Source organism: Argopecten irradians, chromosome 7, assembly GCF_041381155.1.
Source record: "Argopecten irradians isolate NY chromosome 7, Ai_NY, whole genome shotgun sequence".
NCBI classification, from domain to species: Eukaryota; Metazoa; Mollusca; class Bivalvia; order Pectinida; family Pectinidae; genus Argopecten; species Argopecten irradians.
In genome coordinates this window covers 14,249,414-14,266,580 of record NC_091140.1, presented here as the reverse complement: position 1 = coordinate 14,266,580, position 17,167 = coordinate 14,249,414, and the positions used below count along the sequence as shown (strand labels likewise).

Here is a 17,167-nt window from a genome sequence, read left to right as displayed (position 1 = left end):
AGCTTTTATGGAAAGTTTGTTCAAGGACTGCTGCTTCCTTAGAAAAGTTGTCCACCTTCTATGAAAAGGTTGTCCACAAAGAGCTACTTCAATGGGAAGGTTGTCCACTTTGATTAAGGACTGCTTCTTTGAGAAAGTTGTCCACAAAGGCATGCTTCAAAGACTATTTTCATTGGAAAAGTTGTTATCATTATGTTTTGGGGAAAAATTGTTTGTAAATGAAGTTTCAATCTTAACAACTTTCTCTCTTGGAATAGTAACCAAAGCACGTGAAAGGAAGGTACACTCATATACAACATTATTCCAATTCAACAAGTTGTTGTTAAAAAAGAAATTCATAATGCAATATTAAGCCTAACAAATGGATGACCTCTGTTTACGCATTTATGTTGCATTACTCATTCCATGCCAATCAATATAATTTTTATCTGCATTTCAATATCACAATCTAAGCAACATAACAAGAAATTGATCGATAAAATGTATCTCCATGCAAAGTAATATTTGTCAGATTCTCACTTATAACTGAGTGTGTCAGACCTTCAGGGAACATCTGTGTTACTGAATAAACTGCAAAACCAGTCATAGCTACTAGATACAATATAGCTAGCACTTATTGATTTTTTTATATTTATATCTGAATAAACACTAATTATGGCATTATGAATATGTTTACCTGGAGGGAGTAAATAGATCATTTAGCAATACACAGCCATTCATTTACTGCCGATGTCACAGAAGGCTTAATTTTTCACATTCATCAAACCATGATACACGTGTAATTGCATATGGACAATTACATTTCACAAACAATAGCATTTCTTGATAGTAATGCTTCTTTCAAAATTGAAATTCTACTGATCATGAATAGCATTTGCTCTAATAAAAAAAATTCCAAATGAAATGTTAGCTGCAGACTGATTGACAATATATAATAAATCTGTTCATACTATTGATGGAGCATTTGTTTGTTCCAGTAAAACGGTGTATTGGCAGGAACACAGAAACTGTGTAGCCATCAAGCTGAAAATCTAAAGCCAATATATTGGATGGTAGTGAAGGGATTACAGTTAACGGTACTGACTCGATATGTACACAGACTAATTACTGATTCCGTCAGCAATCAATGGGCGAACAAACAGACAATTTCTGTGAGCCTGGAGGCTAAAGTCACGTCCGACTTCGGGTCTGGTATACTGATGACTTCATCTGATTTCTGAATTTTCATTCTAAATTTATCTATTGTAATGATAATAAGAAATGATGCCAGACAGTTTGAACATTATTATTTATGTCAAAATCTGTTTTATTATAATAGCTGTCGCACAACCGAATTCTAGTTCATATTGGTATTGCAGAGGAAGCATATGTTAATTCAAGATACTGGCTGACAAGTCAACTGAAAGTCAAACTGACTCCCTGTGCAGTATTAACTGAAGCAATTTTATTACATATTCAACAAAAAAGTAGAATTCAGAGAGCAATCCATGGTCAATACAGCGTCAATGATATAATTGACCATACTTCTATGTTTCTTTATAGATTTTTATGAGAATACAGATATACAGTAAAACCTGTCTTAGTGACCAACTCTGTATAAAAGACCACCTGCTTAATAAGACCACTTTTCTAGGGTCTTAAATGACCAATATGAACACAATTGAACCTGTATATAAAGTCCATTTTGCAGTTATTATTGGACGGTCTTTATAGATAGGTTGGACTGTATCTACAGCATAGTGAACTTTTTTACTCCCTATCTAGTGATGCATCCTACAATTTATCTCTGAACAACCACTTGACTATCCTAGTGTACAGAAAGAGTCCCAGTTTTTCTACATCACTAGACATTCCACTGTCCACAAATGTATGAAGTAACTTATTCTATATTTGTCAAATTAACAATGACATATATGACCACTTCATCAGACAGCACACCTAATTTATTTACCACTCTAATAGGACACAAGTGTCAACCACTGACATTAATACACATTCTTTAACACGTACATTCAAGGATCAACAGATCTTCATGAAAAAAAAATTGAATTATCACAATCTGTAAAAAAAAATCCACTTTGTTAAAAATGAAAGATTTGAATGACATATAAGCTAAGCTTCCTAACTTGAGATTCTACAGTCTTCATAAATATTCTCATAATAATCATATATTATACTTTTTTTATTATCATTTATTATCAATATTATCCGTAGTGATTTGAGTACACATTGTTAGGCCATATGACTAGCATTTTGTTATAAGAGGTAAAAATCCTAGCAATAACCAATAACCAGCGTCATATAAAGACTTGTGTAATGTTTTTGTTTTTAGGGGTCAAACATCCCCGCAACGGCTAGGGTCATATGACGAAAAAACACTTGTGAGAAAAGCAACGGTAGACTTTATTGACCCTATCTAGTGTCAATAGATTGGTTTTATACCCACCTGTACAGGTAAGGGAAACAATGTCATGTTTGTTTATCCCTTAAATGACAGGTATAGGTTTCCAATATACGTACAATAAACACTAATAAGTAATCAGATATCCCAATTGTCAGAACGTCAATTACCTCGATTTATATCCTAACAAATGTACCTTAATTATAGGTGTGTCATGCTAATGACAGGTAGGTTATGTAACTGTATCACACTAGTCCTGATTTCCGCACTAAAACCTAGAGTTACTTACCATGATAGTATTTCAAGGTGTCTCAAAAATCCCCTTATCAACCGAGAGTAAACACGATTACTGTCACACACACAGACTTCTGACACAACCTGTTATTTGTATTGGATAATCAAAACCATTCCTTATTTCTCTGGAATTCCATAAAATTACAAGCAACATCGGAACAGGGAAGGAGAACCATTGACATCCATTGGTATAGATTTCTATCCATGTTTTCACACACAATCATATCATCTTTCCTGCCCGTAGGCTGATGGGCTGAATCTGTTGTTGAGTTTGTGTGTTTTTTTCAATGTTATCTCTGTATTTTCATCGTTTGTACAGTTTTAACTCCATGTACCTAGGCATGAAGTGATCACCTATGTCCCCGAATGACATCATGCTGTTGCAAACCTCTTGTTGACTCGCTGTTATGGATGAGACGAATACACACAGACACTCCAGAATATTGATTGAAAGGCTTCAAATCAATACGAATAAAATATGGAGGAGCCTGTACAATACTGGGCGATCCAGCACTGCCACGGTTACCAGTGGCCGATCACCAATCACGGGCCAAAGAAGCAGTTATTGGAAACAGCATCTCGCACGGCATACAACGGCTGCGCGCGCTGTCAATTGATCCACATCTCATTAACTCTTGCTGCTTACCGTTGTACTGCGGGATGTGAATGGGAAATTTGGGACTTTATCTTGAGCTATAATACCTAAAGCCTGGAAATCGTAGCTGTACAATTATCATGACAAGATTTTTAAAGCACTTGTGACGCAAAAAGTTTTTTTTAAATCTCAGATATTAAATTTATGTATTTTTAATTTATAAAGTAAACATGAAGCCACAGTTGGCTAAATGACTCACAAGTCGGGGAGCATTTGACATGCTTGTAGGCGTGGGCTTGACAACTGCCTTTGGGGCAGTTAACAAGTGTTAAGCATATAGGGTTGAACAATCTTCATGTTATTTTGACCTTAATGAAAGTACATCTTACAAATAAAATAGTAGGTCTGTTTTATAAAAAATAAATTTAACATGTAGCAGACTCATGCCTTCAGGCATGTCATAGGGTTTCTTTTTTTCTCATCTTTAATCTCTTTAAAAGATGTACCTTATTAGACCAAATAAGAGCCCATGCATTGCAGGTATAAGACTGGAAATATCTTAAAGACATGAATATCAACACTGAAAACACAGGACAGGAAGGGAAGGACCAAAAGGACATACCCGGTATGGCCCCTAAGCCCCTCGTCACCCCCCCTTCCATAACCACTTAGTCCCTCCCCCACCTTCCAACCCTTATACGCGCTTGGTATGCCCCCTTCAACATTCAGTCCCCCCCTTTCCCTCCAACACCCTCATACACACTCTCCAAATTCATAACAAGTGACAATGCATAAAAAGATGACTGCGTACAAAACATGCGAGGAAATCAAAGATTATATAATATAGAATTCAAAATATCTGAAAAGATGGAAAATGCTCAAGGGGCTTTTATATGGACTATTCGCAAGGTATACAGAGTATATATAGTATGCACTTTAATTCTGTAATAAGCTTGGAGTCAACATAGCATTGAAGTCTACAGCAAAGGCGTATCATTGTATTGATTGAATTTTGACATAAATATCATACTAATTGGTAATTTATGATTTTATGTAGAGCTATTTACTGGGGTTATTTCCCTTTCCTCCCTCAATGAAAGAATGCAAGATCTAAGACTTTGTTCTGTTTTGTTTTCTGTTGAAACAATAACTGAAATTGAATTCAGTGTACTGGTATATAACCTGCACTTTTAAGACATTATTCAAAAGGTCCTTTTACAAATGTAGCAACATATGGTCACCACAAACATTCAAGGACCAAAAATTTAGGCAAAAGAAAGAATCCATATGGATCTAAGATATTAGTCTTGAATGAATGCTTACGGTAACTTTCTACATCAACATGCAAACTGTGAAGTGAATCTTGTTATCAATAATTGGATGATAGCCCTTCATCTTACATTTCTTGTTAGGATTTCTGCATCTGACCATGGATAACAATAAGCTTGAATTAGTAGGCCAATATGGCTGACTTACCCAATAATCATATAAATCCTCATCCCGATCGTCCTCAGAGTCAACTTCCATTCTGGTCAAATTTGCATAATTGTCTGGTCTTTATGCAGACCTCATTCCCAGATGGACACTGACAACTGTTAGAATATCAGAAATTCTTATTCCATCTCCATATTGTCATTAAGTTCCATGCAAACTAAGGCTGTATAATACTGATCGAGAAGCACTACTTAAAATTCCTGTGAACATAATTCATATACCTTTTACTTTCTTTGGTATCTCTTTCCAATATATTTTTTATTTTCTGTAGAAAATATTATTCCTCTTCTTAGCTATAGATTTTTCATTATTACTTTTGTAATAACAGTAAATATTACAGTAAATTCTTCACTTCAATAGAATTATTAGTATTAAAGTTTACATCCCTGTAGAAATTAAAGGACTTTTTATCAACACTAGAATTTCATCCTCCAAAATGATGTTCACACTATTAATGCAGAGTCACTGTGAAGAGTTGGAGTATTCTTCGTAACCTGTGATGAACCATGTATTTACCAGGATTTCTCTGTCTGAGTATTTAGGAGGTACATTAGACCCCACACTAGTATATACTACAGGTAACATGTAGGCATTATCAGTCAGGTACATTGGCAGTATTCCCATCAAGGCCACATACTGTACATACCCATAATACTCTCTCCAACACACAATCTACTACACAAGGCTATTGTATAATCTTCTTAGGATCAGACTATTACAAGTCCCTGTGTCGTAAGTTCTGCAAGATTAGAAACTTGAAATACCCTGTGCCTATTAGGTGCCTTATGAAGCGGGATCAGAACATCGCAAGTCCCTGAGTCTAAGTTATGCAGGATTAAATCATTGTATTAGGTCCCTGTGTCTTAGTTAGGCAGGATTAGAATATCGCAAGTCCCTGTGTATATAAGCTATACAGATCACTACAAATCCCTGTGTCTTAGTTGTATATGATCAGAAAACTGCATTAAGTCCCTGTGTCTCAGTTGAATATGATCAGAACATAATTGTATTAAGTCCCTGTGCCTCAGTTATGCAGGATCACAACATTTCAAGTCCCTGTGTCATTAATATATATATTTTGTAATCTCTAATTTCAAGTGTTTTTTCTCGGGGTTCTCCAGCTTTCCTTCACCAACAAACCTGGCACATTCTTACATAACCCTGGCTGTTAATAGGACGTTGAACACCACATAAAAAGTCTGTCTACAACACAAGTATTTACAATATGTCTGGTTCTAAGCCCACCATCTCAAGCCCATTTTTTCATGTACACCAGTCAATAATTTGGATTGTAGTTAGGCCTATATTTATAAACTTTCCATTAAAGAACATTACAAGTTCCTGTATCTAGTGCACATTACATCATATTAATATCTCCTATAGTTTTAGAGTATGTCCTATACTTCCCAAGTATATTATATAACTTCCCTAAAAATTTTATTTATAAGATTCAAATTTCATTTGTAGGTTCCTACAGATATCAGTGGAGTCACAAAGCCTACTACCGATAACTTTCAGATCGTTTTTGGATTCGTTAATTTTCTCAAAGACATTGCCACATGATGATATCATAGAATTCTGCATCAGAAGAAAATGCCAATTACAATATCAGGATTGATGATAATTCTCTGAAAACAAGTGCAAAAGAGGGGTTTTGCAGACAAAGAACAGATTCTATCACATTATCATACTGGTTTATCAAATTATATGCCAATTTGATTGAAGAAGTCGGAAATAATCTGAAGTGTTAGCTCAACGGTCTAACACTTGTCATAGTGACCTATGACCTTAGATGGATGACATATCCATGTCATGACGACTGTTACCAGGCAACCATTGTCTGTAATGTAATAAGCTTTCTATTGATTCAGATCTTGTGACACTCTTGTCTTGGAAGGATGCAAACTCATGAATAGTGTTGTAATGGTACAGTGTCTAATAGATAGAGAGAGGTAATTACTGTTCATTGTGTATCTGTGATAGAAAGTAAACATTTCTTCATATCAGATTTATGCACAGGCTATAATGAAGTATCAGTACAAACAGATGAAACATTGATATCATTGCCTCCAATACCTGATAACAACCATACTTAAAACACCAATCTCACATTTCTCCGAGTGTTTTTTTTATACATTTTTAGGTTTTTCATAGACTACATGCAGCTATTTCAATTCCCTGCAACTATGTGTTTGCCTGAAGGTTTAGATCATCATAGTTAAATTGTCACTAAATCTAAATCATTCACAGGAGCTTAAGCTGTTGTTCTATATGCTTGGAGCCAGTGACTGTTTTTAACTGCAAGACATAAATCATTATATTCATTCCACCACTATCAAAGGGGAATAAATCATTATATTCATTCCACCACTATCAAAGGGGAATAAATCATTATATTCATTCCACCACTATCAAAGGGGAATAAATCATTATATTCATTCCACCACTATCAAAGGGGAATAAATCATTATATTCATTCCACCACTATTCAAAGGGGAATAAATCATTATATTCATTCCACCACTATCAAAGGGGAATAAATCATTATATTCATTCCACCACTATCAAAGGGGAATAAATCATTATATTCATTCCACCACTATCAAAGGGGAATAAATCATTATATTCATTCCACCACTATCAAAGGGGAATAAATCATTATATTCATTCCACCACTATCAAAGGGGAATAAATCATTATATTCATTCCACCACTATCAAAGGGGAATAAATCATTCAAGGAGAGTAATGATATTTGTGCACACAAAGATTCCCTTCACTTTTTATTTATTGTTTTCATATATCATTTTACATCAGCATTAATTCAAATGAAGAAATTGAATATTGCCTTTTATAGTTCATTTTACATGACAGATGTTAGACATATACAATGGTAAGCCAGTATATCACAGAAATACTATATTTGCTTCGTGCCATTTATTGTGAAGTTCAAGCTCATTTCTAATTTACCCACTGAAAAACCTATTTGTTGAGAGTTCTGAATTAAAATAAACATTACATATAAAGATATAATGTGTATGGTTTACATTCATTTGTAGATTAGTCTGCATTTCCATTTTGCAATGTAGGCTAATAAGAAAAATAATATTATATATTTCTAAATATTTCACTTCAAAAATGTTTTACAAAAGCTACATGATTTTGTTTACAGTATAGGTTTTGACAATGCTATTTTTGTCACCTTGTAAATTAGAAGCTTTGGAATGAGGTCATATTTCTTAGACTTGACACATCTTTATTACCTAGAGGTCTCACCTTTTCTATTTTAGTTATAACCATGTCACTTTTCATTACAACTGACAGAAGCTAGGCAAACAATATATAACCTAGCATAATAAACATCAGAGCTGATATGTTACAGCTTCTGAAACACTGGCTCCCCAACCACAACACTGGACATATCAGGTTGTGTAGAACATCAGGACTCCCATCTGTGTCTGGCAAAGACAAAAGAGACAAGTACAAGACAAGTACAACCAGAGAAAACTAAGGTGGTTAACCTTGGTCCAGTCAAACAGAAGATAATGATGCAGTTAATCCAAAAGGTCCAAAGGGCCTGAATCATGAGAACAGGACGCAAACTGCAATATCTATATGTATAGTCCATAGCAATTACACCTGAAAGACAGCTACCAACTTAAAAGAGTCTATAGGGCCTGCATCCCATAAACACATAAGACAAGATACCAACTTTAATGATCCAAATGGTCCATAATGCCTGCATCTCAAGGACAATCTACTAACTTTTGTTTGTTTGTTTGATTTATTAACGTCCTATTAACAGCTATGGTCATGTAAGGACGGCCTCCCATGTATGCAGTGTGTTGCGTGTATGTTGTGCGAGGTGAGTGTACTGGGAGGCTGCGGTATGTTCGTGTTGTGTCTTCTTGTATAGTGGAACTGTTGCCCTTTTTATAGTGCTATATCACTGAAGCATGCCGCCGAAGACACCAAGCAACACACCCCACCCGGTCACATTATACTGACAACGGGCGAACCAGTCGTCCCACTCGCTGTATGCTGAACGCTAAGCAGGAGCAGAAACTACCACTTTCATAGACTTTGGTGTGTCTCGGCCAGGGGACAGAACCCAGAGCCTTCCTCACAGGGGCGAACGCTCAACTCAAGGCCAAAAGTGAGGCGGTGCCAAGGGAGGCATTAGGAAAGATAAAGTCAGTTAGGAAGAAGAGAAAAAATAAGATCCTAAATTAAGTCACCTCTTACGATCATGCAATAGGGGCAGCAGGTACAATTCTAACGCCCTACCTGCAGGGCCACTATAGTGATCAGAAATTCAAGGTTCACAAGAATAGCAAATCATCAAGGATAGCTAGACTCTATTAACTCAAAAGGTTCATAGGACCTACAATTCAAGGACAGCTGCTAACTATACCTGTCCATTAAAGGGTCCAAAAGAATTTTAACTCTATGGTTTATTTATTAGTCCTATTAACAACCAGGGTCATGTAAGGACGTGCCAGGTTTGTTGGTGGAGGAAAGTCAAAGTACCCAGAGAAAAACCAACGGCCAGCAGTCAGTACCTGGCAACTGCCTCACATGGGATACAATCTCGTGACCCAGAGGTGGAGGGCTTGTGGTGATTTGTCGAGACATCTTAACCACTTGACCACTGCAGCCCTTAGAAACTCCAGAGCAGCTACCAACTCAAAAGTTCCAATGGGCATGCAACAGAAGGACAGCTAATAACTATACAAGTCTATTTAAAGGTTCCAAAGGAATGGTCCATGGGGCATGCATTCAGACAAGATCAACTACAATCATCTAAAAGTCCATAGCTAGGACCTGCATCTCAAGGATAAGTCCCAACTATAGTGATAAAAGGGTCTATAAGGCCTGCATGAATCAACTGCATGTACCAACCATGTTTCCCGTAGCTGTCAAAAAATAGCTAATACTAAATGACACTTGAATGCAGTGTTGATATACTTTCACCATGTGTGCATTCCTGAAGAAGATGTTATATACACATGTAGATTGAGATTTGAGAGTCTAACACCTGGTCTCAGATCAAGGAGGTGGTATACAGATACCTAGATATACAGATCTATACATCAGGGGTTTCATCCACTCTCTACCTTATATCAAAAGCACAAGTTCTTTCCTAGCCATCAATTGTACTCCACGTTAATGTCATATGCACCACATGTGTGTTACTAGGAATATCTATAGCTGTGTATGTGTGTATGAATATTTATATCTTGGTCTGAAGTGTTGTCCTGCATGCACATGATGCCATGCAATTGAAGGACTGAAGCCAGTTATTTCTGCAAGGCAGGTTAATACACGTTTCTGGCTATTAATAAGGCTTCATCTCATCATCAACAACTTTTTAATTATTTTAATTAGACCACACAGATTGCATTGCATGTCTAAAAGCATTTTCACCAATCTTTTTCAACTAGTTGAATTTGCTCAACAGCAAGTTTGACAAAAACAGCAGCTTTAATTTGCTATTGACTAAAAGTTCAAGGATGTTGCACCAGCTTAAAGGCTTCATCAGGTGGAGGTTACTCTGAGGGTTTTATTGTCAAGGTCATCACATCTTAATTTGGTTATAAATAAAACATCAAGATTCCAGTAAACCAATTGATGTGACAATGAATGTCAGTATTTGTATATATATTTACATATTATCTGCTTTTTCATATAGATGTTGATATGTCATGTGTTTATGAGTATAACATCATATCTTTCAGAGAAATTATAAATAACACAAAATAATTATGTCACAATGAGTACCTACCCAGAGGGGAGTTAACTCTGCAATATACAGAATTGATTATTGAAGCTAATCCACAAAGAGTTATGAGTCAATAAAGTTCTTCTGATAATTTATATATATGGATCATCTGTTTTCTTTTTAGCTTTTAAAGTGCTGATATACCAACACTAATGTATAAATAATCAATGGGAAGTTCCATAAAGGCCAAACTTTTTTACAGACTCTTCATTAATCTCTAACCTTTCTAATCCTTCTCCTTGCTTAAATTAATGTTTCTAATTTTGTCTCTTAATCTGCATGAAGTTCCCTGAAATATTTCCCAATTTTTTACCCTTTGATACTTCTACACTGATCTGTGACAGTCTCCGTGTTTCATTTTGTCTCTATAAATCTACACGACGTTCCCAGAAATATTTCCGATTTTGTACTCTTTAATACTTCTACACTGATCCGTGACACAGCCTCCTTGTTTTATTTTGTTTCTATAAATCTACACGACGTTCCCTGAAATATTTCCGATTTTTTATCCTTTAATACTTCTACACTGATCCTGACACATGCAGTCTCCGTGTATTATTTTGTCTCTATAAATCTACACGACGTTCCTTGAAATATTTCCGATTTTTTACCCTTTAATACTTCTACACTGATCAGTGACACAGTCTCCATGTTTTATTTTGTCTCTATAAATCTACACGACGTTCCCTGAAATATTTCCCATTTTGTACCCTCCAATACCTCTACACTGATCCCTGACTCAGCCTCCGTGTTTTCTATAATCACACGATCTGAGCCCTGCCGACAGCTGAGTGTTACGCCACCATAACATTAACTAAAAGACCTTGTAACACACTCCATTTGTAATCAGTGAATCGGCAGCTGATAATTGGCTGTGATAAGGCTACTTGAGCAGTTTAGTTCCACTTAACTCCACACATGGGTTATAATAACACCTGACTAATTAACAGTTTAACACCTGATACGGAATACACCATCACATTGTCACAGACAGTCACACATACATCAGATTCAATGAGATGTCTACTTCCAATTCAACCATGTTGTCTGCAGATTTAAATCACAAATAATTTACTCAAAAAAGGATGAAGGTAAGCTTTAGTCCTGTCTCCTTCATACCAGCTGAAGCACAAATCATTACTTCAAAGATGGATCACTTAAATCATATCCATTTCCTACCAATGAGCAAGAAGATGGACTCAACATCAAATTTTACTCTTGGAGAGGTCCCATATTAGATAGTTTTGTATTTTGAAACTATCTTTGAAACTACCTTTCACACGTGTTCTCATATGGCACAATTAAATGACACACTTGTTGGTTAAAACTCTAAAACATTCTTACTCCTCAAACTGCCCTAAAGAAGTGTTCTCGAGACCATGTACTGTTGGCTGAAAAGACAAATGAAACAAAAAACACTACTCAATTAAATACTTATTCACTGTCAGCGATATAACACATTTCATCCTTAATAGCTACCTCATCATTCAGCCCCAGGTTTAACACTTCAATAGTCTCCTCCAGGTTGGTTTCCCCTCCCGGCATTTATGTACTGTATCAATCCTCACGATTCATTGGTAAGATCCTAGCTATCACACCATCTTTACCCGCTTCCTCCGAGACGAGACATTCCCTCACAGAGATATTACACATCCCAGTAAATCACACATAATCATGTTGTTCAAACACTACATCACAAATTATTCAACATTTTTTAGGAATACCATGTTTCCAACAGTGAATCCATCCGAATTCGTTCATCCACTTAATCCAAATTTCTATGGTGTAAAACTTTTCCAGCCGTGTTTCTCAGCTTGAATCTGTAACGCTGTCTCGCCTAGACTCACCAACCGTGTTAATCCTTAATGAAAAGGAGTATTATTGTAGACTTGAATGGGAAGGTGAGCGACGATTGTTTCTGGCATTCACCAACACAGGTAGAATAAACTGTCAAGCTTTCTACCCTGATTAGTTGTAAAACACAGGGTATTTACTGGGCCAACTCATCCCTGAAGTAACCAGGCGATAACACAGGTATCAAAACCAGTGGTCCGATTAAACATTACAACTCCTGCCGATTGTTACTACTACAAAGCTTTGATGTTTATGGGTTCAAATATACATAGACAGGTACTTTAATTCATATATAAAACACATTTAAGAATTGACAAAGGTCATTAACACAAAAAAATTACATAGATAAAAGATCTGAACCTAAACTACTGGTTTATGGGATTGGCTAAATCTATGTCATCGAAATATTGAAGACAAAAAAATATTGATTTGATGAAAGACATAATGATTTCATTTCAATGTAATAATTTCTCTTAAAGGTGTTGATCGTTGAATAACGTACTCCCCAGGATTTTTTTTAAGAGATACATATCATGATTTAATTGTGGTATGACCTGCATTCCGATCACCATGTACCATTGTTTAAAATCTCAACACTACAGATAATCAGTGTCTGGATCTAATGATCAAATTAAATGGTAAAGTTATCTGACCAATACAGGGGCCAGAACCGACAAATGGGTAAGGGGTTTCAACATATTACCACTAGCCCTCCAACTGTGGGTTGTAAGTTTGAAACCTGTATGAGGCAGGTACTGACCATAGGGCAGGCTTTTTCACTGGGTACTCTGGCTTTCTATCCACTTCCTGAATTTTAGATGTTCTGAAATGGGGGTACATCTATACAACAAAACTAACCAAACCAACTCAGAACTATGAAAAAACTATTAAGATATGAGGGCATTGTCTCATTGTAGCTCAACCAAGGTTCAGGTAGTGAGCTGTCTTTAATAAGAGTACAAAAATGTTATGGTACTAAGGAAAGCCAGAGTTCCCAAATCAATACAGGCAGTACCAAACATTACTGTCTCAAGCAGGACTGAAACTTGTGATCTAAAGGTAGTGGGCTACAGTGTTAAAATGTAAAACAAAATTGTTTACGTAACGGTACTCCATGTAAAGAAAACAGCAAAAATCATTTTCTGTAACAACAAAAAGAGCATGATTGCTTTTTAATTGTTCCACTTTAAATATGAGCTGAAGATATTTGCCAGGTGAAGCGTTAATGTTTACTATCATGATTAGTTAGCCAGATTCTGTTCATAACATCTAGCAATGATAACTATTACATCACTCTGTTCTCTCTATAGTCATCTGTTGTCAATATACCTACTCCAATGTTATGTATACAAAATGGAAATGGTCATAAAGATAATACCAGTTTACAGCCTGAGTAATGGAGAACACTATAAAAGTCTAGTGTGTTTGTATGTGTACAGACAATTGTTTCAATTACATTTTAGACAAGTGGCATATACATATAGAGATAGGAAGTCCTTAGACTTAAAATAAAGTGATGACTATAAAGATGGTCAATAGAGACAGGAATTTCCTTTTGAAATATGGTGAGATGGTCAGTATAGACAAGTGCTCCCCGTAAAGATGTTGACATACCCCTGGTATAAGACAGGTGGTCAATATGGAGAGGTGATTCTGGTTATCAGGCGCTGCCTCCATGAAATAGACGCTTTACCTAGATGTCACCTTTATGAAATATGGATGGCGGCTATAGATAGGTGTCAACTATCATCAGGTTCCAATTATATCTACTCATTATAGCCAATTGGCTACAGTTGACTAATTGATTTAGACAAGTGGTCCATTAAGAATGATGGTCACTTTATTTTTGGGTATATAGGTACCTGCATAAAGAGAGAAAAAAAACTCTCATAATAAACAGTGGACTGATCAGTATAAAAAGGTGTCACAATAGGCAGATTCTAATTATATCAATATGCTACTAATACACGTCACTATCTGCTCACAGAAAAAATCAGCTTTTAAATCATTTGTATCTGTTCAGAAAGAAAAAGCATCAAACTTCTGAATTCTATATAACAAAAGTTTCAGAAACTTTCACTGATACACTTACCGTTTCTATGCGTTGCAGTTTTTAGATCCCTACAATACAAGACACATAAGTCCAGTGAGGCTACCGAGGAAGTGTTTTAGGAACACAAAGCCCATAATTCCTGGATATAATCCAAAGTCAGATTCAGTTACCCTCAGAAAAACAACATTCCTGGCTGAATAACATAACAATATAACAGTATATCAGCAATCCCATAGCTAGGACAACTCTCCCTACCAAAAAACAAGTGGTCGACTCAAACAGATTTTTTTGTCTTTCTCTTGATATTTAGTAGCACATGTCAGCTGATTCACACTTTCTCCAAATCTCCTAAGTGATAGTTATTAATGCTCCTTCCACAAAAAGGATGCGCTAGTCCGACATGTTGGTTCTTGCTTATGCACGAGTCTGCATGCCGAAATCACAAACACCTGTATGTATGCTGTGCTGAGGAGGAGCCGTACTAGAATTAGGGGGTAACCGCCTCTATATTTATCAGCCCATCATTAACGTAATTCCCTATCTCTTCACTTCAGATTTTTATACTTCATTAATTCATTACATAACCAGTGTACCGAAGACTTCCAGAGCCTGTGAAGAGTGATAGGATACAATTATCCCTATATCAATTAGAACATCAAGGTTCAGTTACAAATCCATGAAGGCAAATACCTATGCTGAAGACCTGAAGCTCAGCTTCTTCTTTATCTCCAGGAATTGATTTTGATTTCTGCACTAAGATCATGTGTGAATCAATGCCATTTCAGTGACAGACAGGAATGTTTTATAGGGTCAAGGTTGTTAGTGAGCATTAAATTAATGATACTCTGAGGAATTAGACATCACATTGTAATAAGTATCTCTAAAGGCAAAACTCCACATCAGTCTGTATATACAACTCTTTTGGAGTGAATGTGTAGCCACCCCCAACACCCCCCCCCCCCCCCAAAAAAAAAAAAAAAAAAAAAAAAAATATGCAAAGTTACAATGACCTGGACCTTTGTACCTATATACCTGTGATCCCAAGCAAGAAATTTTGATATAGAGTCTGAATAAAGTTTGAGCTAAACTTAAAAGCAATATCAATCACACATTTTGGTAAATAAGATCTGTATGGAATTATTGCAGCTGACTTTGATATTTTTTTTCTTCTGTCACATAGTAACACTAACCAAATATATCATGACCCTTAACTTTTTGGTTATTCTAAAGAAGAAAAACAAGTGTTCAATGGGCAATAACCTATCTTCTAGAGATCTAATGTTTACTACTGACTACCATCTACCAGGCCTACGATATCATTAAGGTAGAGTTTCAAGTAAAAAGTTGCAATTGATCACTGTAACCTTTAGAAAATGTCAAGGTGATTCAATCTAACAAATATGAAAGAGTTTTACACATGTAAGCATTCTACAGACCTATATGTCTCAAAGCCTCTTGGTTGCAAGGTGTTCAAAAGATTTCAATTGTGTAACATTGAAGGTATAGCTATAAAGATAGTTTCATTTGAGTTTCTTTTGGTATTGAAATGAAGCCATTTTAGACTTTAAGTCAATTTTCCAAAGCCTAAAAGTAACTATTTTGGTAGCACGGAAAACACAAGGCATCTAATTACCACAAAATGTTGGCACAATTGATTTATTTCTATGGATGGTAGATCCATAACAACCTGATCATTGCATTTCCATGAAGTCTACATCAAGATGTGAAATTAGATACACAGGAATTCTAACCAGAGTTCGTTCCTGCCACCAGACATATATATCTGTGTTTCAGTAGTTTGTGGATAATGATCATTTCAATGCCAACCACATGTAAACTTGAATTTTGATAGCAAAAAAAAAACTGATGACAACTTTTTATTATTTAACTTTATCTATCTGTATGTTACATATTGGCCTAAAGAACTAAGAAGCATATAGTCTCAGTGTTAGTGTCTGTAGTATTGTTTACAGAAGTTCAATGGTAGAATGATATACGTAGCAGAGTTCAGGAGCAAAGGGCAGACAACCACTTTTGTTATATCCTGTGTAATTATTTGGATTGTTTCTCTCTAACATCTCCAGTGTTTCAGTGCACAGATCTTCATGAGCTCCGAAAGTGCATTGGTGTAAAATGCTTTCCAGATTCCTTGAATTATTTATAGAAATCGGTCCATGCAGCTTCGCTTTACTTCCTGCTGGAGTTGTAAACACACTGGGAACCACTGAGTGGCCGAGATTCAAAACAGCAAACTCATCATCTCAGGCACCACCATTATACAATACCAGCAATCTACCTCACAATGGCATTCGGAACAGATGTGGAAGGTCATTATACTTCACACTACCCAATCAAAATTCATTAGTCTAAGGATTCCAAAGCATTTGGACTGAAATTCACACAATACTAGATATGGAAGGAATTTGGAGGATGGAACCCAATCTTCTAGAACTATTAAAGACAGCAAGATGTGTGGAATGTTCATTGTAATACAATATATAAATGTGAAGATCTAAACCATCACACCTCAGTATAATGTGTTTGTGTTAATTAAATGAAGCTGAGAGTACAGACAGCGATGTTCCGACAGCTGTCACTCCCAAACAAACAGTCCATGTTTCTGGAACTCCAGCCATCTTTAATCATTAGCTGGTTCAAAGAGTACAGCTTTTCAAAGCAGAAATCAATACATTAC

General features: G+C 36.0%; 1 protein-coding gene across 5 annotated transcripts in view; it reads right to left on the bottom strand.

Annotated features, from left to right (window-relative positions):
* LOC138327622 (CAP-Gly domain-containing linker protein 1-like) overlaps positions 1-17,167 on the bottom strand; it is a 119,014-nt gene that overhangs the window by 85,248 nt on the left and 16,599 nt on the right. For 2 of the 5 annotated variants that reach the window (XM_069273876.1, XM_069273880.1), the window contains exon 1: positions 12,045-12,526. The exons of 1 other annotated variant lie outside the window; for it this stretch is intronic. In XM_069273876.1, the coding sequence (XP_069129977.1) occupies positions 12,045-12,110 (66 nt within the window). In that variant the 5' untranslated portion in view covers positions 12,111-12,526. Of the gene's footprint in view, positions 1-2,690; positions 3,161-4,766; positions 4,926-12,044; positions 12,527-17,167 lie in introns of those variants that run through there. 2 more of the 5 variants (XM_069273877.1, XM_069273879.1) reach the window with 2 other exon arrangements.